The sequence below is a fragment of the Macrobrachium nipponense genome, chromosome 6 (assembly GCF_015104395.2).
Source record: "Macrobrachium nipponense isolate FS-2020 chromosome 6, ASM1510439v2, whole genome shotgun sequence".
NCBI lineage: Eukaryota > Metazoa > Arthropoda > Malacostraca > Decapoda > Palaemonidae > Macrobrachium > Macrobrachium nipponense.
In genome coordinates this window covers 29,109,992-29,135,876 of record NC_061108.1, presented here as the reverse complement: position 1 = coordinate 29,135,876, position 25,885 = coordinate 29,109,992, and the positions used below count along the sequence as shown (strand labels likewise).

Genomic DNA, 25,885 nt, shown 5'->3' with positions numbered 1-25,885 from the left:
CCTTCTAGTTCTGGGGTCTTGTCTTCGGATGTGCTCTTTGCAGGCACGTCTCAGGAATCGCTGGAACTTTCTGGAAGAGAGCACAGTGGTAGTCAAGGACAATGCCTGCCAAGAGGATCTTCGGTGGTGGTCAGACGAACATCATCTGACCAACGGTGTAAGTCTAGTCCTCCCAATTCCGGACGTTCATCTGTATACAGATACTTCAGATCAGGGTTGGGAAGCAACCCTAGAGGATGCTCAGGCCAAGGGCCTTAGGAGGGATCCGGATCGGGAGGAACTGATCAATTTCTGTGAGTTAAGAGCAATAGAGGAGGCAGTCGAAGGGCAAACAGTAGACCTCTTTTCAGACAATGTTACAGCCTTACTATACCTCAGAAAAGAAGGAGGACCAAAATCATCAACTTTAAATCTTGTAGCACAAAGGATTCTTCACTAGTGCAAGAACCACAGAGTTTCTCTTTCCCAGTTCGTTGCGGGGAAGCTCACTGTATTAGCAGATGCATTGAGTCGGTCTCAGGAAGTTCTTGGGGATGAGTGGACCTTAGCCCAAGAAGAAGTCTATCTTTTACTAAGGAAATGGGCAGCTACTTTAGACCTGTTTGCCACAAGGTTAAATTTCTGTCTACCGGTTTACTTCTCTCCAGTAGTGGATCCCATGTCCTGCGGGACAGACGCAATGCTCCGTTTGTGGGACAACAGTCAGGTGTATGTTTTCCCCCTCCTTCAGGTTGATTCATCATGTCCTGATAAAGCTAAGGAACAGCACAAGCACGCAGATGACTCTCATAACTCCTTTTTGGCCCCAGAGACCATGGTTCCCAGATCTGCTAGAGATGGAGGAGCCCCCTGTGATCCTTCCAGAAAGGAGGGATCTTCTCAAACAACCACGTTTTCATTATTATCATCGGAACCTCCGCGTGCTGAAGCTAGCTGATTGGAGGCTATCCAGCGAGCAGCTCGTAGTAAGGGGCTCTCAAGCAATGGCTCGACACCTTTAAGGAAATCAACCAGAAGACTTTATGAGGCGAGATGGGCCATGTAACGTAACTGGTGTAGGAAGGAAGGGCACAGTATTTCTCGTCCTACAATTGCGAAAGTGGCTGATTTCCTCCTATTCCTCAGGAAATCCAAAAAGTTGTACTCGACTATTGCCGGGTATACGTTCAGATTCCACCTTCCGGAGTTGTCAAATAACTGAATTTTGCATGGCTTACTAAGGTCTTTCAGGATTGAGCGTCCGGTGATCCCGCTTTCGGGGCCCTTTGTGGGATTTAGCGGCGATCGTTAAGTCTGTTTGAGTTCTTTGGACTGTTTTGAGCCTTTGGAGGAGTTATCATTGAGAGATCTAACCAAGAAAGTTTTGTTCCTGGTTTCGCCTGGCCACAGCAAAAGAGTGGGAGAGATTCAGGCAGTGGCCAGGGTAGTAACATTCTCAGGTAAGGATATTTACCTTTTATACTTGCCTGAGGTTGTTGCAAAGTCTGAATCAGAGAATATTCCCCTGCCAAGAGCCTGAAAGGTTTCCTTGTTAGAGGATTTTGTGGGGGTGGGGGAAATGCCTTAGAAATGCATCTGTGTCCGGTTAGGGCTCTTAAGGTCTATTTGTCCCGTACAGCTACGCTCTTGCCGCATCCTTCAGACTTCCTGCCATCCTGAGTTAGCCGGAAAGTTTTATGTCTCACAGAGCTCAACCAGTGAGTGAGTGGAAGAGCTTGTTTGGGTAGAATGTCTCATCTGCCTTCTAGTTCTGGGGTCTTTGTCTTCGGATGTGCTCTTTGCAGGCACGTCTCAGGAATCGCTGGAACTTTCTGGAAGAGAGCACAGTGGTAGTCAAGGACAATGCCTGCCAAGAGGATCTTCGGTGGTGGTCAGACGAACATCATCTGACCAACGGTGTAAGTCTAGTCCTCCCAATTCCGGACGTTCATCTGTATACAGATACTTCAGATCAGGGTTGGGAAGCAACCCTAGAGGATGCTCAGGCCAAGGGCCTTAGGAGGGATCCGGATCGGGAGGAACTGATCAATTTCTGTGAGTTAAGAGCAATAGAGGAGGCAGTCGAAGGGCAAACAGTAGACCTCTTTTCAGACAATGTTACAGCCTTACTATACCTCAGAAAAGAAGGAGGACCAAAATCATCAACTTTAAATCTTGTAGCACAAAGGATTCTTCACTAGTGCAAGAACCACAGAGTTTCTCTTTCCCAGTTTGTTGTGGGGAAGCTCACTGTATTAGCAGATGCATTGAGTCGGTCTCAGGAAGTTCTTGGGGATGAGTGGACCTTAGCCCAAGAAGAAGTCTATCTTTTACTAAGGAAATGGGCAGCTACTTTAGACCTGTTTGCCACAAGGTTAAATTTCTGTCTACCGGTTTACTTCTCTCCAGTAGTGGATCCCATGTCCTGCGGGACAGACGCAATGCTCCGTTTGTGGGACAACAGTCAGGTGTATGTTTTCCCCCTCCTTCAGGTTGATTCATCATGTCCTGATAAAGCTAAGGAACAGCACAAGCACGCAGATGACTCTCATAACTCCTTTTTGGCCCCAGAGACCATGGTTCCCAGATCTGCTAGAGATGGAGGAGCCCCCTGTGATCCTTCCAGAAAGGAGGGATCTTCTCAAACAACCACGTTTTCATTATTATCATCGGAACCTCCGCGTGCTGAAGCTAGCTGATTGGAGGCTATCCAGCGAGCAGCTCGTAGTAAGGGGCTCTCAAGCAATGGCTCGACACCTTTAAGGAAATCAACCAGAAGACTTTATGAGGCGAGATGGGCCATGTAACGTAACTGGTGTAGGAAGGAAGGGCACAGTATTTCTCGTCCTACAATTGCGAAAGTGGCTGATTTCCTCCTATTCCTCAGGAAATCCAAAAAGTTGTACTCGACTATTGCCGGGTATACGTTCAGATTCCACCTTCCGGAGTTGTCAAATAACTGAATTTTGCATGGCTTACTAAGGTCTTTCAGGATTGAGCGTCCGGTGATCCCGCTTCGGGCCCCTTTGTGGGATTTAGCGGCGATCGTAAGTCTGTTGAGTTCTTTGAGTTTTGAGCCTTTGGAGGAGTTATCATTGAGAGATCTAACCAAGAAAGTTTTGTTCCTGGTTTCGCCTGGCCACAGCAAAAGAGTGGGAGAGATTCAGGCAGTGGCCAGGTAGTAACATTCTCAGGTAAGGATATTTTACCTTTTTATACTTGCCTGAGGTTGTTGCAAAGTCTGAATCAGAGAATATTCCCCTGCCAAGAGCCTGAAAGGTTTCCTGTTAGAGGATTTTGTGGGGGTGGGGGAAATGCCTTAGAAATGCATCTGTGTCCGGTTAGGGCTCTTAAGGTCTATTTTGTCCCTCCCGTACAGCTACGCTCTTGCCGCATCCCCGGACTTTATTCGTCTCTCTGAAAAACCCTTCAAGGCCGATTTCTAGGAATGCTACTAGCTTCTTTCTGCGGTAGGTTATTTTTCAGGCTACCTCTTCTAGTTCAATCGGTTGTGAATCGCGCCCAAGGGCACATAGGGTAAAAAACCGCATGGTACAGGGGTGGACCATGTCGATCAATGTGTACAACCCCAAAAAAAGTACATTATAACGCGTCCTGACATCGGAGATGGGCATCAGACGCGACTTCTTGTTGGTGAGAAACGGAGCTAAAGACCTCTACTCCGGTGTCAGGACGCGTTATAATGTACTTTTCTTGGGGTTGTACACATTGATCGTACATGGTCCACCCCTGTACCATGCGGTTTTTTACCCTAATATTAGGGGCATAGCTACCTCTTCGGCATTTTTAAGGAATTTTAGGTATCAGCTATTTTAGAAGCGGCCACATGGAAGTCTGTATCAGTTTTTACGTCGTTCTGTCCGAAAGACATTAAATTTTCTTTGGTGGAGGGTTACTCGTTGGGCCCTTTTATGGCAGCAAATGCAGTGCTTAGGTAATTCTTTCTCGCATGGGAAGTACAGGCAGTCCCCGTGTTAAGATGGGGGTTCCGTTCTTGGGACGCATTGTAAGCTGAAAATCGCCATAAGTTGGATTGGAACATTGTCAAAAATCCTAAGAAAACTTTACTTTTAATGCTTTGGGTGCATTAAAAACTATGTAAACTGCATTCTTATTGCATTTTTTATGAAAAAAAAACTTCAAATATTGATTATTTTGCTTTTTTGAGTAATATTTTGTTCATGAAACTTACCTGACAGATATATATATAGCTGTATTCTCCGAAGTCCGACAGAATTTCAAAATTCGCGGCACACGCAGTGGGCGGCAGGTAGGTAGTACCATTCCGCCGCTGGGAGGAGCGGATATCAGGAAACTATTCCCATTTTCTATTCATATTTTTTCTGTCGCCGGTCGGTAAACAACTGTTTACAGACCTCCGCCTAGGATTTTGAAACTTCATTAGCCGCTTAAGTATCCTAATTATTCTTTTGATTATTGACTTGGATTTGTGGCTAGGCATACGCTATCGTAAATTTTTTTATTGCATTTGACGTCTGAAGCTAGTTAGCCTAGTTTCAGACTTTGTTGTCTGCATGGGGTAAGGTGAGGCTACCGGAGCTTTCGGTAGACACTCGCTTAGTATATATGACGTTTACATGTTTTCATTGCATAAGTTCAATGTAATTAGTGTAATGTGTGACTGATTACGGAAGAAGGAGGATTCATGTACGCATTTTAGAGCGTGTTAGAATCAGGAGTTTTCCTCCACAGTAAACAGAAGTTAGAAATAATGAACCTTCTAACCTCCTGTAGATTTTATTTTGCCTAACCCTGTGGTATGGCTTACGGGCCTAGAAGAAGTGTCTGCTAGAGGTTTACATCAAGTAATCTTAGACTAAAGTGCTCGCTCTCCAATCAGTGTTGTGAAGTGTAGTGCCCTTGTGTTGTGGAGGGGGCGTCAGATCGGCCCCATAATGCCTCTAGGCCTGGACCTCTGTCGGACTCCAGGACTCAGGGAGAGGGCATGTCGAAAGCCGCAAGAGGGTTATGGGGGCTCCCCACCGATCTGGCGTCCCTTCGGCAGGACCTGTTGACGCTTCCCAGGCTGCTAAAGATCGTGCACGTGCACGAATCTTGAAGGATTGCTTCTCGTCCTCCGAGGCGTCCTCCCCGCGAAGGGTTTTGGAGCTCTTGGAAGACTCGCGCCCTCTAAGAAGCTTTAGAGAAGAGGACGCTTCACGTTCCTCTCTCTCGCAGGAGGGAACGTCAATCGGGCCCCATAACGCCTCTAATGCCTGACCTCTGTCGGACTCCCAGGAAACCAGGAGAGGGCATGTCAAAAGCCGAAGGAGGGTTACGGGTTTTTTCATGCTGATCTGGCTTCCTTTCGGCAGGTCCCTGTTGTCGCTTCCAGGCTGCCGAAGATCGAGCACGTGCACGAATCTTGAAGGATTGTTTCTCGTCCTCCGAGGCGTCCTCCCCACACAGGGTGTTGGAGCTCTCGGAAGGACTCGCGCCCCATAAAGAAGCTTTAGAGAAGAGGACGCTTCAACGGTTCCTCTCTCTCGTCACGAGAGGATGAAAGAGTCCTGTGCCCTGTCAGGGCTCTCGAATTTTATTTACATAAACGAAGGAAGTAAGAGGTCCTTCGGGTAATGTATGGTGCTCAGGAAGAGACCACATTTACCCTTTTCGAAGAATGCACTGGCTCTTTTCCTAAGGGACATATTAAGGAGGCTCATTCATCTTGCCAGAAGAGTGATTTGAGCCTCCTGCGAGTGAACGCTCATGAAGCTGTTTCAACCTCGCTAGCATTCCAAAAGAATTTGGTAATCAAGGACATTCTAGATTCCACCTTTTGGAGGAGCAACTCAGTATTCGTCTCCTCTCCTCATGGCGCTCCGTATACGTTATGTAACGTTCGCTTTACTTCGAAAAAGCAAGCTGATAAGTTTGACGTCCGGCAAGCTGCTTTGCACAGTCAAACAACTTATGTCTCTGGTTCGGCATAAGAAGGGCAATTTAGACGTGAGGAAGCTTTTGGAGGTGCTCGACGTCCGATAAGTAGAGACATTCTCCAGGACGCTCGGCAAGCACCTTGCGAGGGTGTCTTTCGGAAGCTCGGCGTTCCTTTGCTGAGTGCGTTTCTGGAGATGTTCTTTGGCATTACTAAGACGCAAGTTGTCGCACAGGCGGCCACTGTCTTTGTAAGAATGTATGAAGGTCTTTAAGGCCCGTCTTGAAGACGAAAGCCATACGTCTTCCTTTAGTGTTCACACACTTCAGGAGCAGCGTGCGGCTCTCCATGGAGACTCGCATGAGGACGTCCCTTGAAAATATTCAACGTCATACGCAAAACGCGGTTCGTCATAACATTGAGATGTTGGCAAGGTCGCTCGCCAGGACGCCTCTTGGCGGGCCTTGCATGCATCAGGGCGCTCAACGAGTTCCTCTCTGAAACGTCGTTCAGAAGACTTGGTGTTCTCTGCTCAGACACGCTCGTAGCTACGCAGGACGTTTTTTTGAGGACTCTCAGCAGGACGCTTTTGAGGACGCTCGGCAGGACGCTTTTGTGGACATTCGCCAGGACGCTTCAGTGGAAGCTCGGCAGGACGCTTTGCGAGAGAAAAGACTTGTAGAAGGCGTCTTATTTGCTGTTCAGGACGTTTCTTAGGACGCTTGACGCTTTATAAACGCTCGTCAAGAGGAGGTTTTTTCAGGACTCTCCACAGGACATTCCTTTACAAATTTTTTTAAAAGGATTCGGAGTTAGCGGAGAGACATACCCGAATTTTTTCTTCGATCCCTCTTTCCTCTTCATCGATTTCTCTGAGAATCGGGAAGATTATATACTCGGATTCCTGGGTGACTTTATTTCGGTCATGTTAAAGGGTTTTCCCTATTAGCAAAGTGCTAATCGTTTTGTTCAAGTAACAGGACGTTTTGCCCCATTAGTCAAGATACTAAACGTTTTGTCATTTAAGTGGGGGACCCCTCATAAATGGGGTAGTTCTCATTGACATAGATTTTAACGTTTTTATCGTTTAAGCGGATAAACTCATTAACAAATTTCGGAAGAGCTCTCATTCATTTCAGAGGCTCATCCGGGGAGGTAAGAAAAAGACTTGTAGACTAGATCCAGGAAGTCTTATGTCCAATATCATAAGAACATTGAACGGTCCTTTTCGATCCTCTGTTCTCTCTTGATGATCTCTATTCGAATATTACTCCTTTTCTTTTTTGGCAAAGAGTCTTGGCAAAGAGTCAAGGAGTTCTTTTAAAAAGTCTCATTCATTAGAACGTGGACAGTCGTTTTCCTTTCTTTCTCTCTTCCTCGTCGAGGAAAGATGTAGTAGAGAATTCGATGTTCAAATTACTACAATACTTACGTAGTTTATCTTTGCGTCATTTTGCTAACGCATGGGTCAAGTCATATACGCATATCGTATTTACCTCTGCGGATAGAAGCCGAAAGAACTGTTGTTCTAATGTATTTATTTGACACTCCCTTCAACCTTCCAAGAGTTTTCGGAGTAAGAACAACTCTTCAGGTATTGTTACGACAACACCAACTCAGCTTCTGTATTTAGCGAATTCTGTTTCGTTTAAATAGGCCTGCTTGAGAGTTTCCTTTTGCTCGATAATATCATACCTATTCCTTCGTAAAGGGAGTAGCTGGCATCTCAGGCAGATAGTATTCTGTTCACCATTGAAGCTTTCCTTCGAGGAAGACTTCTCCTTCACTCTTTTTGATAGAGATCGAAGGTGGTCGATCTCCAATCCTTATTTTGTTTTCTTGAAGGAAAGAATTTAGGATGGAGATCGTTGTTCAGAATCCTATAAATATACTACGTATATTAACCTCGCGACATGATTCTACTAAGCAGTGAATTGTCCGAGGGGTAGGCGCATATCCTAGTTATTCTACGGATTGCGACTTAGACGAGAAGTATTCTAATTGAACTGCAACACCAACTCAGCTTCTGTATTTAGCGAATTTTGTTTCGTTTAAATATAGCCTGCTTGAGAGTTTCCTTTTGCTCGATAATTTCATACCTATCCCTTCGTAAAAGGAGTAGCTGGCAACTCAGGCAGATAGTGCGAGACGATGAACAAGGCTGCGTTACTGTGATCTACGCAGATACCGGCTAGCTCGGTGTCATGCGCGGTTGGTTAGTCTCTCTCCCTTGCGGGAATGGCTGAATAAACCGTCTCTCTGCCCTACAATCATGGATTTTAGCCTCGGGTTGAGGAAATTTCTAGTAATCATGAATGAACATGCCTTCCGTTTACTTAGAAAATTTCAACAAGATATCTCTTATACTTGTTCGGTGCGGGTTTACCGCACGGTAACAGAGAATTCTGTACGAATCTACCGCGGCATAGCACTATAATAATGCTCTCCTGCTTATGCAAAGCGCAGCCTTATTTAGGGAAGGAAGCAAGGCTGAGTGAGGGAATGGATGAGTTTGCTGGGGACCATTTCCTCGCTGGAGAAGCTTGTTTTCCCTGAATAAACAGCAATTCGACCTCTACAATTTTTCCTCACGAAGAAATTGGAATAACATAAAAGATCTAGTAATAATTCTAATTTTCTCTCAACGGCTTGAGGATCACCTCGGGTGATAGCGAGAGGGTGCCAGACATCCGAACAGAGGAACAGATGTTCTGGCACATTGTCTGAAAGAATGGAAGCCAAATTGGTCGGCTCTCCAGTTCCTCGAAGGGTGAGTTTGGATGCGAACATAGCTCAAGAAGAGAGAATTGGTTATGGGCTTGGGCACGGAACGTAACGATCCTCAAGAGGTTCGTTAAACTAGTGCACGCCGTCGCGGGTCTTCTCGATCGAAGGCAACAACTACTGACGTCTGAGTAATCCTCACTTAGAAGTATGTCGAAAGTGAGGAGAGACTGAGGGCGTCCTTTCGTTAAGTTTTTCGTAATATTGAAGACGAAGGAGCTTCCTCTTAAGTTGTTCCCATTATTCATGATCCTAGAGGATTAGCTTTAGTCACCACATGTTGGCCTCTAAGAGGTGGATTCACAGAGGTCAGGTAATTCAGAGAATTGTCCAAAGACCCTTCCCGAGAGAATCTCGGTGTAATCTAACATCGTCACTTAGTGAAGTATCTAATATCTCTCCTCTCTGAGTCTGAAGGCGTTCAGACTATCGAGAAGCGATAAGATCTTCAAGATTAATGGCAGTCTCTTGGCCAAGGCAAAGCAGTGCTGCCTATTTTCAGTGTTCAATCGGACGGGGGCCGTTTCTGGAGATAGTGAAGGGAAATGACTGTTCCTCCACCTCGACCTCTGTGAATTTCTTTATGGTTCTATCTTTCCGTATGAAGTATGAGATACGCTAGAAGTCCTAACTATTGTAGAATATGCAAATATGTTGTTGACGGCCTCTAGGCTCAGAGATTCGGTTCTGTCAAACAACAAAGCTTCACGATCTTGAGGTCTGGGGAGATCTTGAAATTCTCTGGATCGCAGGTTCCGGCATGGAACTTAGACGTAGTCTGAGTTTCTGATGCCAAAAGCATTTCGAACCTATCCTTTCTGCGAACTTAATACACGTGACCAGAAAGGCTAACATTCTAAACCGCTCTAGCCACGGCAAAGAGGGTTAGTGAGGTTTTAGCCATCATCAGAGGTTTAGCTTTAAAGGACATAATGCGGTCTGTCCTCTAAGCCTTCCGTTCTTGATAAGAACGAAAACCTGTCTAACCCTTGACTCGAAGGCTTGGAGACCAAGGGTATGGCACAAATTATTGGGCAAGGGCATTAGAGAGTCCTGTGCCCTGTCGGGTCTCTCAAGTTTTATCTGATAAAACTATAGAAAGTCGAGGTCAATGGACAATCTGCGGTGTTCCGTAAAAGACCAGACTGGTTCATGTCCAAGAACACCCTGGCATTATAGTCAAGGAGTTCTTTTAAGAAGTCTCATTCATTATGTTTGCATAAAGATTTGAGATTTTTTCTTAATATGAATGCTCAAGAGGTGAGGGGGCGGCCTCGGAAGCATTTCAACAGGGCATGACACTCAGTAACATCCTGAGTGCCACTCTTTAGCGAAGCAACTCTGTGTTCGCTTCACACTCCCGACGGGATGTGAAGACGACATTTGAGATCTGTAAGTCGCTAGGACCATACATATCCGTAGATATATTATTGGGGGCAGCAAGCAACACGAATCCTATCCTATAGAAAAGGGATAGGTGTGCTTTTAACTTTGAAGGGTTGGTCGCTTGAGGCGCGTTCCTTTTCTTTAGCCTAGAAGTTATGGAACTAACTTTGATAGGTTAGGTCAGGTGGTGGTTTTTAGCTTCGTTGCCCTCAGAAGTATGGTCATATGGTCTAGTCACATTGTGGTCACGCCCCCGTGACAGATCATCTAGAGCGCACCAGCATTACAGGTCTCTACCTCGCTGGCAAACTCTAGTAACGCAGAAGCAGACTTTGGTGACAGTAATCACGAAGTCGGCTATGCTAACAGGTGAGGAACCAAGATGTATATCATCTACTTAATTTAGTTTCCCAAAAATCCTATTCTGTCTCTTCCCACCATCCGAAGGTGGGATTCAGCTATATATATATCTGTCAGGTAAGTTTCATGAACAAAATGTTATTGTTATAATACAATTAAGTTTGTTCATACTTACCTGGCAGATATATATAATTAAAGTGCCCACCCACCTCCCCTCAGGAGACAGTGGCACTGATAAAATATGAATAAAAGAAAAATGGGGAATAGTTCCCCCTGATAATCCGCCTTTCCCAGCGGCGGGAATGGGTACTACCACCTGGCCGCCCACTGTGTGTGCCGCGAATTTTGAAATTCTGTCGGACTTCGGAGAATACAGCTATATATATATCTGCCAGGTAAGTATGAACAAACTTAACCCTCTTACGCCGAAGCCCTAAAAATCAAAACCTCTCCTGTATGCCGGCGCCGGTTTGGAGTGAGCGCAGAAGCGGAAAAAATAATTTTTTCAAAAAATCACAGCGCGCTTAGTTTTAAAGATTAAGAGTTCATTTTTGGCTCATTTTTTTTCCATTGCCTGAAGTTTAGTATGCAATCATCAGAAATGAAAAATAATATCATTATCATATGTAAATATATGGTTGCGAAAAAAAAAATATTCATAGATAATTGTATTCAAATCACGCTGTGCAAAAAACGGTCAAAGCTAACGAGTTAATTTTTTTTTCGTTGTATTGTACACTAAATTGCAATCCTTTTGATATATAATACATAGTAAAACAATAAAAGCAACACCGGAAAAATATTATCGCAAAATGATGTACGAATTCGTAACGTGCGGACGTAAAAAAATGTTATTTTCAAAAATTCACCGTAATTCTAAATATTGTTCTAGAGACTTCCAATTTGTTTCAAAATTAAGACAAATGATTGAATATTACGATACTGTAAGAGTTTTAGATTAGAATTGCAGATTTCGACCATTTTGGACGAGTTAAATTTGACCGAATGTCGAAATTTTTATATATATATTTATTTATATGCACATATTTCGGAGATGGAAAAAGCTACAACCTTCAATTATTTTTTATTGTATTCTTCATGAATTTGCGCACATTTTGATATATGAAACTATAAAAAGGCTAATATGAAAAGGAGCAAATATTAGGATAATGCGATGTACGTATTTCGGAGACTTGCGGCCGCGAATCGGCGAGCGGATGAGTGAAGGTAAATATATTTTTCAAAAATTCACCATAAATCACAATATTGTTCTAGAGACTTCAAATTTGTTTCAAAATGAAGAAAAATGACGGAATATTACTAGGCCGTAAGAGTTTTAGCTTACAATTGCGTTTTTCAACTATTTCGGTAGTCAAATTTGACCGAACGTGGTTTTTTTTCTATTTATCGTGATTTATATGCAAATATTTCGAAAAAAGAGAAAAGCTACAACCTTCAATCATTTTTAGTTGTATTCTACATGAAATTGCGCACATTTTCATATATAAAACTTTATATAACTGCTAATTCTAAATGGTGCAAACATTTCGACAATCGCACAAAAAAATTCGGAGTTACCGCGCGAACGTAAGGAAAATTTTTTTTTTTTTGTTCATGAAATTCACCATAAATCGCAAAATTATTGTGCTAGAGACTTCCAAGTCGTTGCAAAATGAAGGTAAATGATTGAAATAATATTACTAGAATATAAGAGTTTTAGCTTTACAATTGCGTTTTTCCTACCATTTGCGGTAGAGTCAAAGTTGAACCGGACAGAAATTGAAATTTTTGCACTTAACGTTATTCATATGAAAATATTTCGAAACTGATAAAAGCTACAACCATGGGTTGTTTTTAGTTGTATTGTGCATGAAATTGCGCACATTTCCATATATAAAACTTTATGTAACGGCAAATTTAAAAGGGTGCAAACATTAGGACAATCGCACGAAAAAATTTATCGGAAGAGTTATCGCACGAACGTGAGGAAAAAGTTTTTTCATAAATTCACCATAAATCGAAATATTGTGCTAGAGACGTCCAATTTGTTGCAAAATGAAGGCAAATGATTGAATATTGCTATAATATAAGAATTTTATCTTACAATTGCGTTTCTCGACCATTTCTGTAGAGTCAAATTTGACCAAAGGTTGAAATTTTTGCACTTATCGTTATTTATATGAAAATATTTCAAAACTGATAAAAGCTACAATCATGAGTATTTTTTTGTTGTATTTTAAATGAAATTGCGCACATTTTCATATATAATACTTCATGTAAAGGATAATTTAAAATGGTGCAAAAATTATGTCAAAGTGACGAAATAATTTCCGAGATGTGTCACTGATACTTTTTAGTTTTTGGCGATAAGAAAGAAATTCGCGGCTTTGCGCGCCTGCGTAGCGATTGTAAACAAAACAATGCCTTGATTCGTGAACTCCCAGCATCCCCCAAGGCGCGTGATACAAAAGTTTTCGGCTGGTAGGCCTAAAAGTATTTTTCCGCGAATTTTTAAAAAAACTTTTTTGAGCCGACGTATGATACGTCCAATCGGCATACGGGAGACATTTTGACTCGACGTTTAATACGTCCAATCGGCGTAAGAGGGTTAATTGTATTATAACAATAACATTTTTTTCTGCCAGATCAGCGTTGTGGGCGCCGTAACCCTGGAACATGCGTCGTAAACCTGGAAATAATTTCTGATAAATATAATTGAAAAGCTCTGTAACCTCTGAACGTCGTAAGCCGAACCCGTTGTAAACCGGGAACTGCCTGTAAAGGTTTTTATTTTTTTTAAGGTGGTGGGTGGGGTTTTATTATAGATCCTTATAGGTTTTTTGTTCATTAGCCGAAAGTTCCTCATTGGGTGTATGTCAATACATTGTAGGTAGGCTAGAATTGCTTGACTGGACAACTTCGTCAAACACTCTAGTCTTCAAGTGCACTCGTCATTTGCAGTATTCAGCGGAGAACTGGAAGGAGTTGCTCAGACAACTCCTCCTCCATACATGAGAGGCTAGACAGCCACATTGGAGGCTTCAATTCCCCTCCATACATGTGAGGTATTGAATACCCCATGGGAGGTTAGCTGGATGGAGACGAGACATGACTGACGAGACTGTCGTTGAGGTACTCTCTCCGCTTGCAATCTCATCTAACAAAGTGAGCAAAGAGATGAGTTACATTATACATATATTGTGGGTGGAACAGAGTTACTTGCGTATGTCCAGTGAGTTGGCCGGGCTGGATTAGATTGAGCCCACCTCCTTTTAAATGTTGTTAACCGGGCTAATTCAGGTGTTCAGGGAATGAATTGCAATAGTATGAAGTTTTCATAATAAAAGTAATATTGTAATACTTACCTGAACACCTTAAGGACTCCCATCCACCTCCCCTCTTCATTGATTAGTGATTGTTGCAATTGGATGGGGAGCAATCTGTTGGTGGTCCTGCCACCGGTGTTACCAACGTTAGTACAGGTAGCTCAGTAGACAGTGTTTACCGGCAGCGTTGGTATTGCTGGCAGTTAAAATTTACCCAATTTTGTGGGTAAGTTTGTGGAGATATAGTTTGGGCTGGTCAGTGACCAGGGCTAATTCAGGTGTTCAGGTAAGTACGTATTACAATATTAATTTTAGTATGAAAACTTCATATTTTGGGTAAATGTGGTTAGTATTGTATTATGCATAGACAAAAAATTCCATTATTGAAATTTTTGGACTTTCTCTCAGCTCTTCCAATCTCTGTGTGCTGGCAGATTTTGCATGGGTGAAGGACATCTGACATGTGATGTAACAGACATCTCCATTAAATGAGCTGTCAGTCATTGATAGCCATCCTGCCGTTAATTCAACTTCAGTGTATCCCTTTAGGGCTAATGTTTCTGCTCTTGGCATGAAGACATAAAAACAAAGAGAATTGTCTGTATGGAACATAAATAATTTCTTATAACTTTGAATTTATTAACTAGAATTGTATGTATTTGTAAAGTAGGGAAGAACATTACATTAAAAATGAAATATTCTTGAAACCTTTACTTTATATTTATTATGTATACAGAGCCATGCTGCTTTAATAATTGTTTTGTCTTCTAGGCTGAAGTACAGTTCATCTAGGCTGAAGTACAGTTCACCACATGAAATATGGCTAACCGGTGTGTGACGTGGGTTCTTATGACCTTCCATATTGTTGTGTTGGTGAGTAATCTGAGTTAGTAAATAATGTAGAAGAATATCTTCAGAAGTTTTTAGACTTGATTAATATTTTGAAATGACTATACATATAAGAACTTTAGAATCCTAAGTTCTACTGCAGTATTTCTGACAAAGTATCTTCAGTAAAAATAATTTTGAGTTTTATTAAAGTAACTTAACCAAGTAATTACGTAGCTAAGAATTTCTAAGTACCTGTAGCTAAAATTTGAAAATAACGTTAACTTACCAAGTAATTACATAGCTAAGTATTTCTTAAGTACTGGTAGCTAGAATTTTAAATAGCGGCAGCAATTCTTTTGTTTTGGTGTAGGTTGGTACCCTGCCCACTACCAGGGGAATAGGTAAAGAAGCTCAATTTTATTTCTACCGGCTTTCGACAAAGATCGTGAGCTGTAGCTTTCTTTGAGTTTGGATTTCATTGTTTACCGAGTTTCCAGTACCTTCGATGAAGTACTATGATTCTTTTGTCATTTCCATTAGACGTTTATTAACTAGTCAGGCATAATTAACAGTACTCTGACCAGTTTAGGGCTTTTAGTCTGTTATTTTTGAGGTTTTATCTAGCGATGTCTGACTAGAAAGTCAAGTGTCCGTTATCGCAGCAAAGGCTGCAATACATGGTTAACTTCAGCAAAGTATAATTCCCATTCTGTTTGTGTTAGATGTAAGGGTCAAGTTTGCACTATTGATTTAACTTGTAATGAGTGTATAGGCTGGGATGAAAAACAATGGAGGGTTCTGTCTTCTTACCGTTAAAAGTTAGGAAAAGATAGGAAATGTAAGGCTACTGCTAGGTATGGAAGGTCTTTTAGTAGCCAGGAATCATCCCAATTATGAAGTGCCTGTGAATTCCTGTTTTGTCCCCAAAAACCCAGTCTTTCCTCTTTTTCACCAATAATCCTGTTCCCGACTCCCATGCTTCCAATCCCAGTGCCATTGCCAGTCTCAACGTAAAGTTTGAACGTAAGTTTGAGCTGTTAGCTAACTCTATGGCTGAGCTAGGTGAGTCGGTGCGTATGCTTTTCTGTAAAGAAAAATTTAAAGGGCCCTGACATTCTTCCCCGCACCCATGGGAGAAGCCATACCAGAGGCCCAAGGGAGGTCGGTGGGGTCTGCCACACAGCCAGTCAGCCCCTAGTCGCACCTGTAAATGTTTCCCATATAGCGAAAGACAGAGTTGGAAAGGCGTCTTGGACAGTGGTCATCATCTTTCTTCAAGCTTGGATTCGTTGAGTCCGGAGAAAAGAAAACGGTGGCTGAAGGCACGATCGTAACTTTTCCGGACCATTGAAAAGGTCTGCAGTGGACTCTAATTGCACCCATCAGTAGCGCTTAAGAAGGTTAAGGAGGTTAAACCTTGTAGTTTCTGGGATAGCCCAGAGACTTTTTCTTCGGATAATTCTGATAACCATCAGGAAGGAGACTTTTTCCAACCTGTAGCGGGACACAAGCGTCCAAGATCAGTGCGCGCTTCGACGCCAGTGTCGCCTTTGTCCTTTCAAGCTGTACCAGTTACAGTTTACGAGCGGCCTAGGACACCAGGGTGCAAGTTCTCCCCTGGCTTTGACTCCTGTATGTGCTGTTCCTATTAGCCATGTCTCAGTTTCCGAGCATCTTTCAACTCCAGATCCCTTGTTGACACATGCGCCTATCAGTGCTTGAAACTTTGATGCATGAGCGCCCATCGGCCTTGAGACTTTGACACTTGGACTTTCATGGTGCAGGCAGTGACAGAGTTCCCTTTTCCACCTGGACTGGAGTTGTTCGTGGTGCTGATTCCCCCTGCAGCTCCTCGTATTTCGTCGTCTTCTTCGGTTGGCATGGCTGACCCGCATTTGTCTTAATGCATCTTCTGTGGAAGAGGAAGAGATTGCTACATGAGATTCTAAACTGCCATCGTCTTATGTGAAAAGTTATCCCAACTTTTTCAAGCCAGCTACTCCTGCCCCTCCTGCTACAACTCTTCAGATGATTTAAAGTAAATTTTTTTTGGAGTCTCGTGATCTCCCTCAGTTAGTGCTACCTATTTCAACCAAGAAAGCTATGGGTGAGGCCAAAAGTTGGCTAGCAGAAAAGAGAGCACAATAGAAAGCAGTCTTCTTTCCCTCCTTCTTGCTTAAATAAGAGAAGACATTTTTATTATTTCACTGGGGAGTCTCCCTCTGTGGATGTTTCTTCCTCCGCCCAAGGGGACTTCTCAGGACTTATTGAGTCTTCTCGGAGATCAGCTTTCACAGCGGTGAAAATCAGGTTTTCTTCGGCTAAGATTAACCACCTCCTTCTAAATCTTCTTAAGATTTTACAAGTCATTAGTTTTATGGACTGGACTATTAGCTCCTTTGGTAAGAAAATTCAGGATGCTTCTTCAACAAATTCTCCATCGGTGTCTTCCGACTTCTTAGGAGTTATCTCATGCTTAGACAGAGGCATTAGCAATGATTCCCGCCAAATCTCTTCTACCTTCGCGATGTGCATTCTTAAGAAGTGTGAGTTATGGTGCTCCTTCATGGCTAAAGGAGTTACTTCAGTCCAGAAATCAGCTCTGTTCTCACCGCTGGTTTGCGAATTCCTGTTTCCTCAGGATGTTGTTAGTGGAATCGCTTCTGTTTTGCAGAAGTAGTCAACCTAGGATTCGCTCTCCCAATCATCCAAGTGTTCCAGGGGGACTCCAGCTTTTGTCCCTAAGTTTACTTCTCCCTTGCAACAGTTACCCTTTTGTAGGGGCAAACAGAGACAGCGATCCAAGTCAAGAGGAAATGTCCAGTTTTCATTCAAAACAATTAAGAATTCTTCCTCCAAGCCCACCCCTAAGCAATGGGAACAGTCTTTCTCATACAGCAGTAGGTGCCGGACTCCATCATTTCTGGCAAATATGGAGCATAAGAGGAACAGAGCAATGGGTGGTAGAGGTCCTAAGAGTGGGATACTCTATTCCGTTCTTTGATTATCCACCCTTAGTCTGGCAACCCATTACATTGACAGCGTACTCTCTTGGCTCAGAGAAGTATTCCGCTCTGGCCGACAAGGTGTCTGCTCTTCTTCTAAAAGAAGTGATCGAGAGAGTGGAGGACCCACAGACCGAGGGGTTTAAAACCAATTTGTTGTGGTCTGGAAGTTGTGCTGAATATCTTTGTCTTGAAGATAAAGTTCAAAATGGAGACAAATCTCTCAATTCTTTCTTCCTTTCACAGAGGGGACTGGATGGTCTCCATAGACATGCAAGACATGTACTTCCATGTTCCCATCCATCTGGACTCGAGGAAGTACCTGAAATTTATATTCAAAGACCAAATTTTTCAGTTTCGGGCCTTACGCTTCGGTCTATCACCGTGTTCGTGGATACAGTAGAAATGCTATAAAGTTGTGGAGAAACTTGTGTAAATGTGACTTATGGTCACAAAATGTTGAAATTCAAATTCTTAATTGTAAATTACAGTAATATTAATCTGTTAGGTAGGGATTTATGTCAAAAGATGGATATTAAACTTGTGTTACCAGATGTTATGCAACATTCTGATAAGGTAAATAATGTAAATGTGAGCAAATATGATGTTGCAGGAATAGAATTTTGTCTTTATTTAAAACATATTTAGGTGATAAATTTCAATCTGATGTCAAACATACGGTTTCTTTAAATGTCATGTCTGATGCAAAGCCATTCTGTTTACAAAGTAAGGTAAAAGAAGAGGTAGACAGGTTAATTGCTAGTGGTAAAATATCTAAGGTATATTCCAGTGATTGGGCTTCACCCACAGTTAATGTTATGAAGGTTGAGAATAACATTTGAGTATGTGGTGATTTTTCGGTTATGGGCGAGTCCTAGTATGTTCCAGTCATTTATGTTACAGTTATTGAATGACATTAACCCTGGATAGGTTTCGCTATATCGCTACCCTGTCAAAGGTGCGTGCCGGTCGAGCTCGACCGAGCATCTAGAAGAATTTGCCAAAAATCACTAACTTCATCGAATGGCTGCCCGGATGACTGTCTTGTTTACCTGCTCTCCACCAAGTGTTTCGAATGTTTTAGCTCTTGTCAGAATTCTCCTTGCCACCATTGTGACTAGGCGATTATTGGAATTCTTTGAAGTTTGGCTGTTTTACACCTGTTTACAGTATTGTAATTTCACTTTCCTAGGATATCTTGCACCGGAAGCAAAACCAATTACATCAGGCTATGTAGCAATGCTTTTGGTGTAACCAGGATGTTGAAATTGTTAGTTGATCAATATTCCTTTGTACTTACAAGGGTACAGAGTGTGACCTTGGAACTACTAGATGTGAAGAATGTAGGGAATTGTTCTGAGAAATTTATGCCTGAATATGTCAGATATAGGAAAGATGGGAAACTAATAGATTGCGAAAGCAATTAGTTAGGTCAGGGCTGAACCTGTCAAGCTATTCCTGCTCAGACTAGGCATTTTAGTAGGCTAGTATTGACTTTCTTTGTAGCTCCGCCTTCTGCTCCCCATTCGGTTCAGGAAAAGCATAACGAGTAGTTAGAACATTAAACCTATTTTTAGTTCTAATACCAGTTGAACTGAGTTCGTGATGGGAACATTCCAAATCCCTCCATAGTGTGCGTTCTTTTTCGCGTTCCCTGTTAGAAGTAAGGTGTTGGTGCCCTCTTCTGTACATAGCCCGAGCCTAGGACTGCCCTGCGACAGTTGGTAGTGTCCGCTGCCAGGGAACCAGATTGGTTCTCGGGACGATGGGATTCTCTGCCCTCCAATACCTACTTTGCCTTTTTCATGGTCTGAATCTCGTTTAAAGCATTCGCCAAATGACCGTTAAAGAGATTGCCTAGGACCGTTAAAGTGTTCGCATAAGGACCATTTCGGTAAGCGTTAATGCTTGCTCCGTAGGCGCATTCTGTCATCTTCAACACCTAGTTTGAGGTGTTAGCATGCATAGGTTTAATAATATACAATATAAGTATAGATATTTTATTGAGATGATAATGTATCCGTAGCGAGTTTTACACATTTAGGTATGTCGACTGTTTAACTCTCATGTAGGGGTTATTCTAAATTCTCGTCTGCTAGCATATTGCTTTTTCTTTTTAATGCTTGTGTTCATTCTTTGCTTGCTTCCTCTTTGGTTATCAGCACATCTCTTACTACTGCCTTGTTTAATGTTTCTCTTTCAAGTCTACACTGTCTGTAGTATCTAAAGTTCTCGCCCATTTAGAGATTCTAGCTTCAGTGATTTCTAACTGAGTTTCATATAGGAATGCTTTCAGGTATGTACTATTGCTTTCGGATGAGGCAGGAGAGTCGTTGTAACTCCTCTCCCACCGCCTCCCTCTTCTTGTGCCTCGTTCTCCTTCCTTCAGTCGACTAGTGCGGACTGCAGATGTTGTTGACTCGTGTGGACTTGGCCAAGTTCTGAGTCGGTTAAAACCGTCTTCCTCTCATTGAGTCGTGGGGGATGCAATATAGCACTCAGCTGCTGTCACCTCTTATCGACAAGTGTTGCTTTTTGTCGCCAAAGGTTGCGGAGAAAGAGCAATCTTTTAAGCTCTTTTGTTTACCTCCTGTCGCCAGCTGTCTCATCCCATCACCCACAGACAGAAGAAGAGTTTGAATGGAGTTTGAGGAACTCGTTCGGGCTGGTCGGCGTTTGTTGTGCGTTGTCTCGCCTCTGTGACTGCTTAGAGAAGTGGAGACGCCAACCCAGCGAGTTTGTGTAGCCAGCTTAGGGTTTGTCGCCAGCGGGAGTTTTTAGCAAGGAAAACAAGTAACTCATTTCTGATGCTGGAGGGTAATGTCCTCATGCTTATACTCGCTCGGTTTGGAAGAAGTGAGAACACTTTCGCTCCCTGTCTGATTATGCAGCTAAGTTTAAGGCGATAAGGGATTATCTAGTGGTAGTCTTGTTTTATACCTTTCGGGGATAAGTGGAGACTCAGGTTCTGGGATATGAACAGTTGCAACCTCCTAACTTGCATGGAGAGACTTGGCATCAGTACGTTACTGGGGGAGACGGTGAAGGGCAGTTTTGATTCTTTTTTTTGGTCGTCCTCCACTGGTTTAATCTCTCTTTTAGCATCCTATGGTTTAATCTCTCTTTTAGCATCCTTTGTCTTCAGCAGAAATCTCTCATAAGTCTCTTTTTAGTAGGAGATTTTATATAGAGGGAATGATGGTCCAAGGGTAATATTTTAGGACCACCTCCATAGGTAATTGGAGATAATCTTGGACATTTTGAGACTGAATAACAGGAAGTGTCTGCCCACATTCTTGTTAGTTTTCTAGCATGGTTTTAGTGTCTTTTCAAAGAACGGTCAGACTTGTGGTACACAGCAAATGTATTCCACTTACCAATACATCCACAATCATGCAAATTCCTTCAAGATGTTTTTACTAGAAAGGTATTTCTGTTCGTTCCACTTTGTTTGGGTTAGTGTGCAGTCCTCTATAAGTTATGTCAGGGACTTGTTGCCAGTTGGTGGATGGTGTCGACATTAGGAGCAAGACACTTCTACTGAATCAGTGATTCAAGTTGGCCAAGTCTGTCAACTGTATTCCAAAGGCCAAGGACCTGTTGCTTCTTCTGGCCCAATTTCTATGCATTATATTGTTAATTCTCTATATCCCCATTCTTATTCTAGTGATGTTGGGGATGATACTTAATTATGCATGCTTGTTGGTCACGATGAATAGTCATGTGCTGCTTGAAGAATTTTAGGCCTAAGGAAACTTTGTATATGGTAAGGGCTTTTCCTCATTAGGAAACATGTCCTCACGGGATATTTTCAGATAATCATGCTCAATTAATGTACAGTTGTTCCGACACGGCATACAAACCTTCGGTCCTTTTACAATAGGAAGGTACTAGCGGCAGCTGGATAGGTCGTAAGCTTTCGAACAAGGGGTTCGGTAGTTAACTGCTTGTCCAACAGGCGCGCGCGCGCGACTGGGAGGTAAACAAATCACTTTTGCTTCGGCCTCACAGCGAGTAGTCGTGTGTGTTCGACTCTCTGCCCGCTTCTCGTTGTTTGCTTTCCTTGAGTATGTGGTTGTGTTTGTGTATGAAAGAATCATTGTAAGTACAATCATTTCTCTTTATTCATTTAATTGTGATTTGGGATGGTCAATCATGGAATCTCGCCTCGCTACCCCACGGAGACTATGCCCGGGTACCGAAGGGCGTAAATGCGGAAAGTTCCGCTCATTCCCGGAAATTGACCCACATATTTTGTGCGCTCGGTGTCGGGGGCGCGCGAATGCAGCCCGGAGCCGAGCCCTGTGAAGTGTGTTAATAATTGGTCGGAGGCGCAGTGGACTTTGTATGAGGGCAGGAAGAAGCGAAGGCCTGCAAAGGAGTCGTCGGAAAGCTCTCCCGCGACTCCTTTGGTTACGGACACTTCGTCTTCTTTCCTGCCGCCCGCTCAGCTTCCACGTTTGGCGCCTTCCCCTTCGGGGGGGGTCTCTAGGTCCTTCTCCTCACCTGACTTGTCGAGTGTGGAGGAGGGCGCTAGATACCCTGACGTCGAGTTGTACTCTGGGTCCTCTATCCGTTCGTCTTCGCGCGAGCGGGTAGAGGATCCTGCTAATCACCCGACTTTTGCTTCCTCAGGTGCGGTTGCCGCGAAGGACGACCTCGGACAGGTGTGGGCATCGTTGGGGCTGCAGGGCGTTGCCGAGTGTCCAGGGGCTGCTCTACCATCTCGCTGGCTCCGTGGCGGTCACCCATGCGACGGTTACGACCACCACCACGACCCTTACAACACCTGGCTACGCTTCACCTCCTCACCTGGTGTACACCCCGCACGCGGTCTCTGTAACACCTACTACATCGGTGCAGGGGCCAGTCGCCGTACCACGGGGGAGTGTGATGCCGCCACCTGGGTTTGCCGTGCTGCCGCGACCGGACTTCGTGTGCCCGAAGAGCTCGCCCCTGGCGGACCTCCCACCAGTACCAAGGATGTCTGTGCCGCTGGTCCGTCCAACTGGACAGCCTGCACAGCCTGCCGTACCTGCCGTACCTGCCAGCCGCCGTTCACGGACGTGACGTTGATGACCACTGCTGCCGTTACTGTACCTGCTCCTGCCGTCTCTACTGCTGTTCCTGTGATGCCTGCACCTGCTGACGTTGTTCCTGTTCCTGGCTCCGCTGCTTCCCCGATGCTGATCTGTTTCGGACAGGTGCGTCCGGGCCCTGTTGCTTCGGCAACAGCAGCCCCGGCTCCGCTCTGGATGACAGATCTGACGTCGGTCCTGAGGAGGTTGACGAAGAAGAAGAAGAAGAGGAGGAAGGAAGGTGTCGTCGTCGTCTTCATCGTCTTCTTCGTCGTCGTCGTCGTCTGCCGCCTCTTCCCCTTCTTCTTCTAAGGTTCCCCCGAGAAGAAGAGAAGGTCGCCTCCCCCCCCCCTAAGAAGTCTCCTTTGGGAACTTCTAAGGGCCCGTCTCGCTGGTGAGACGGGGGGTTCTTCCGCTGGTCACCCTGCTCGGGGGCAGGACCCGTCTCTTCTTCCGCAAGGAAGAAGACTACGGGGACCAGAGGAGTGCGGCTAACACCGGCACTTCCTCACCTGCTGTTAGTGGTTCGGCACGGCGGCAGCAGGATCCGTCTCGGCCTCTCGTTCGCGAGAGGTACCGAGTGTACGGTCGCCTAACAGCGACCGTGCAGCCAGGAACCAGACCTCTGAGTCCGCTCAGCGTCAGGTTCACGGCACGGAGCGGAAGACTGGTGACAGCCGCTCACGCGACTCTCACCAGACCAAGCTCTCGCTCTCGCGGCGGAGCAGCTGGCTACCCGGGTGCGGACGTGACGGTCCATGACCAGGCCACGGGCTGAGGCTGGGAAGAGGTCCCCCCGTTCGCCGGCACCCAGCCACGGCTGGGTACCAGCGAACTGACGCGCCGTGAGGATACGCACCGGTCTCACCGTGACAGTGGAGCTCGCGGTCGCCTGACCGTCACTCTCACAGAGAGCGATCGGGTACGGCGACCAGCACCAGCTCCTCTGACACGAGACCGCCGCTGTTCTCGGTCCAGCCGTTCTCCACAGCGAGACGGCTCGACTAGGTCTGCAGCTCGATCGCCACCGCGGGTTGACGATCGCCTGCAGTCTTCCAAGCCCACTGGTTCTGCCAGCGAGCGAGGAGGGAGCGTCAGGTCTGCCTCTCCCATACCTTCAACCTCCCTCGGGTTACACCGGGAGGGGCGAGGTATTGAGGAGTGATCGTGAGGGGTGGTGCGCCCCTCAGGATCCCACCACGTCGTCGTACGTACCAGGCACGGTTCTCGGACCAGCCAGGTCGTTACGCACAAGTTGGTTGGAGGAGACCGAGAGGGGTCTGTCGCTGTTACCTCCCCTCGAGGGAGGAGGGTCGGTCGGGAGATGCTCCTGTTTGAGGGACTGGATGGTCCGACTCCGCAGGACGCAGTCACTCCTGAGATCCAGAGGAACTTTGCCGAGGTTATTGCGCTGATTCGTCAGCACAACGACCTCGCGGAAGGATCGCCGCTCCCACCATCCGAGCCCACGTCCCGGCTCGAGTCGTTCTGGGGCCCGAAGAGGGAACCCAGACCGACGGTGGGTTTGCCGCGTTCCGAGCTTGCAGACTCAGTGCTGGACCAGGTTGAATCGCTTGTCTCGGACAAGACGGTTCGCTCAAGTCTGGCAGGTCGAGCAAGCTGCTTCCTCCTCCTCTGCTGCGGACAGCGGCGTTTTAGCGTGCCATCTGAAGACCGATGCCGCCCAAACAGGTGAACCCGGAGTTAGCCAGGCTGACTCAGGGTTTTGTGTCTCTGCAGCAGCTCCTGTCCGAGAACCTATGGTTCTCGCAGCAAGAGGCACTCGGCCTGGAATCTACCGCCATGGCAGCTTTCCAGGCCGTCTCCTGGCTAGATCTGTGGTCCCTCACAGTATCTAAGGTCGCAGCCAACTCCGGGGGAATTTCTCCCGCGAAGATGACTCGGCCTTTAGGAGGACTTTGCCAGTCTGGAGGAGGAAGAGCCATCTCCTTCCTTGCCCACCAGACGGTGAACCTGTGGGCCAACCTGGTTCTCCGACGAAGGGACGCTGTCCTTACTCGGGTTTGGTTTCCAGGGCGGCCGGGCGTGAAGCGGCGTTGGGACTTCGCAACGGACCTTTACGGAGTTCCACGTCTCTCTTCCCAGGAGAGATGGTGGACGCTGCGGTGGACAGACGGCGCACTGACGACAGTGACCGTCTGGTTCACCAGGCAGTCTCGAAGGCTTCTGGGCAGCCTCGGACTGCGGCCAAGTCTAAGAGCTCGGCTAGCGCTTCCTCGGTGGCTAAGACGGTAGCTGCGTCGAAAGCCCCGGGGAATGATCTCGTCTTCTTCGACTTCTACCAAGGGGAGCCGTAACCAGCCCTCCTCCCAGCCCTCCTCCTCCCGTGAAGGCTCTGGGAAGAAGTCGAAGAAAGGGGGGAAACAAACGCTAGGGACGGCGTTCCCCCTCACCTGCTGCCGGAAGTGGGGGGTGCCTGGCCAGCCATTGGGCAACTTGGCAGCGCTACGGCGCCGAGAACCTGGATGTAGATGTCCTTCGGGAGGGATATCTATTACCCTTCGAATCTCGGCCACCCCTCACCTCCAACCGGTCCAAACAGCAGTCGTTACGTTCCAGGGTCATCGAAGGACGTTAGCATTGAGACAGGAGAATCAAAGACCATGCTGAGCAAGGAGAGCTGTAGAAATCGTCACGGATCAGTCACGGGCTTTTACAGTCGACTCTTCCTGGTGGAAAAGTCTACGGGAGGGCTGGCGCCGGTGATGAGATCTCTCTCCTCTGAACCGGTTTGTTCGCCAGACCCGGTTCACTGATGGAGACGGCACGCTCAGTGCTCGACTCCATCAGGGAGAACGATTTCATGCTTTCGGTTGGACTTGAAGATGCGTATTTCCAAATACCCATTCATCAGTCCTCCAGAAAGTACCTCCGCTTCATCCTCGACGGGACGGTGTACCAGTTCAGGGCACTTTGCTTCGGTCTCTCAACCGCCCCACAGGTGTTCACGCGAGTGTTTCACTCTGGGTGTCTGCTTGGGCCCATTCGCACGGGATACGTCTGATGAGGTATCTCGACGATTGGTTAGTCCTGGCGAGCTCCCGCTCGCAGTTGCTACAGGACAGGGATCGACTGCTCGAGTTCTGTCGCGATCTGGGGATCGTTGTGAACTTCGAAAAGTCCGATCTCGAGCCCAAGCAGAGGATGAAGTACCTGGGTATGCTGATCGACACGGTAGCAGGGCGAGTTCTTCCC

The 25,885-nt window shown here is 45.5% G+C and overlaps 1 protein-coding gene across 4 annotated transcripts in view; it reads left to right on the top strand.

Annotated features, from left to right (window-relative positions):
- The window catches only part of LOC135216742 (uncharacterized), a 169,359-nt gene that overhangs the window by 84,513 nt on the left and 58,961 nt on the right, over positions 1 to 25,885 (top strand). For 2 of the 4 annotated variants that reach the window (XM_064252213.1, XM_064252212.1), the window contains one exon: positions 14,527 to 14,628. In XM_064252213.1, coding sequence (XP_064108283.1) covers positions 14,575 to 14,628 — 54 coding nt within the window. In that variant the 5' untranslated portion in view covers positions 14,527 to 14,574. The remainder of the gene's footprint in view (positions 1 to 14,526; positions 14,629 to 25,885) is intronic. The other 2 variants (XM_064252214.1, XM_064252215.1) reach the window with 1 other exon arrangement.